Raw genomic sequence first — 1,863 nt, 5'->3', positions numbered from 1 at the left:
CCCAGAATTCCTTAGGGATGAAGTTGTCCAGATATGCCTCGGGTTGCAAGTCGAAGACTAGCTCAATTCCAGCTTTTTCGCACTCCTTGATGACTCGCTCCATCTCGATCATGATGTCGGGTGAATGGAGACGGGAGGGATGCCATTCGAGGGGGAGGTAGATCGACTTGAGTGACGAACTTTTAGATTCTCGACTAGCGGCAAGTAAAGTGAGGATGGCTGCCGGTGCTCCAAGCGTGAAGGTTGAAGACTCTTCGATACGAAGGTGCTGAACGTTTGAGAGAAGTCGAGTCACATCGGGCTCGTCGAAAGTATTAGAGTAGACATCGATCAGAATACGAGGAGAGTAACCGGAGAAGAGGTCGTTGATACCGAGACGGTACAGACCCAAATCGATGACGATAGCGTCAAGCTGGGGTAGGAGTTGCGAGAGCTTGGTTTCTCCTAGTCGTTGGATTTCTTCCTCGTCGGTCACAGCATCGAGTCCAAGAGCTTGAAGTGAGGGCAGTACCTCAGGATCCAGTAGTAGAAGAGCAGAGGAATCAACCGCCTGCCAGTCCAAGGTGAGAGATCGAAGGGAAGTGAAGGCACCGCGAACGGCGAAGTCGAAACCGTCTCCGGAAAGCTGGAGATTGACAAGCTCTACGACGGAGGACGATTGCGTCAGCGCCTCCTCAAAGGTTGAGAATTGGCAGGTCTATAAACTCACTAGTATGCTCGAGGAGGATGTTCAAGCTGATCAGATCCTCACGCCGTCGTGAGATCGTAAGACTTTGCAACCCTTTCGATCTCGACAGAAGCCCCCGAGTCCCTTCCGAAGCTACGAGGCGTCCTACTACAAGCTCCTTGGGCTCGAAGGTGTCATACCTCGTTTCGAGGAAGGACCTGAGCTGTTCGTCCGTCTCGATAGAAACGATTTCGAAGAGGAGGGGTTGGGCGATTGCGCGGAACTGTCGAGAGACGAGTGAGAGGGAGCACAGCGTTGATTGTCGCTCTTTGTAGGTCATCGAATGATACGAGTGAGGAAATGTAGATTCGATGATGTTGCGAAGGAGTTCGGGAGGAAGAGAGGAGAGGGTAGTCATCGTGATCGCGGGCGGAAGCGCTGAGTAGGTAGCCGTCTGTTCAGTCTGTACACATGGCAGCGTGTCAGCTCCTGGTTCTTGCTGAAGCGCCCGTTGAGATTCGAAAGCGATGATCAGATTTGTTGAAGGAGAGGAACGTACTCTGATTGACTGCCTAGAAAGGCTCCCTGACCCGGCAGTAACACTTATGCAATCCCACTGAACCGTCAACGATGTGCTGAAGCTGTTGAGGAGCGAGAAGTCGAGGTTGTCTGATGAAGAAAGAGGACGAGTCGGGGATGCGTCGGAGTCGCTTGGTGACGAGGTGGGTCAATGCAGATATCGCTCTACTGTTTCGCTCGACTTGAAGATGGCGAAAATCGAAGGTGACGAGTGAGGGGAAGAGAAAGAGACGAGATTTTTACTTTTCGCAGTGAATAGCTCGAACGAGGCTTCCTTCGTTTGAGGACAGAGAGTCCCGCTCTGATCGCGGGAACAGCGTGACAGATTACAAATGAACGGTTCATGAAAGCAAAGCAGTACTTGGAATGAAAATTCTTCCCTCCTCGTCCTCCCATTTCCATTTCGACCTCACTTCCTTCTGATTCCATCTCACCTACTTCTGCTGCTCCGCCTCTCTAGCGATCCTTTTCCGCGTCAACCTCCTCATCAACTCCTCCGAGATCTGGCGTTCCGCCGCGAGATCCTCTGATTGTTCCTCGAACACAACTTCGATATCACGATCCTTTGCGGCGAGCGCGACGGCTCGGATCGCGTCGACAGTGCTCCCAATTTGTGA

The 1,863-nt window shown here is 52.2% G+C and overlaps 1 protein-coding gene across 1 annotated transcript; it reads right to left on the bottom strand.

Moving 5' to 3' along the window:
* On the bottom strand, positions 1 to 1,130 carry JCM6883_005444 (uncharacterized protein; the record flags this gene model as incomplete). The annotated part of the gene is made up of 2 exons (XM_076635723.1): positions 1 to 642; positions 710 to 1,130. Coding segments are annotated over 2 exons (1,063 nt in total), but the record flags the coding sequence as incomplete, so codon positions are not given.
* Positions 1,131 to 1,863: the final 733 nt, after the last annotated feature.

The sequence above is a fragment of the Sporobolomyces salmoneus genome, assembly GCF_050403485.1.
Source record: "Sporobolomyces salmoneus JCM6883 DNA, S_salmoneus_JCM6883_v1_ctg181, whole genome shotgun sequence".
NCBI lineage: Eukaryota > Fungi > Basidiomycota > Microbotryomycetes > Sporidiobolales > Sporidiobolaceae > Sporobolomyces > Sporobolomyces salmoneus.
The sequence above is the reverse complement of the archived record's forward strand: the minus strand, read 5'-3'. Positions and strand labels throughout refer to the sequence as shown.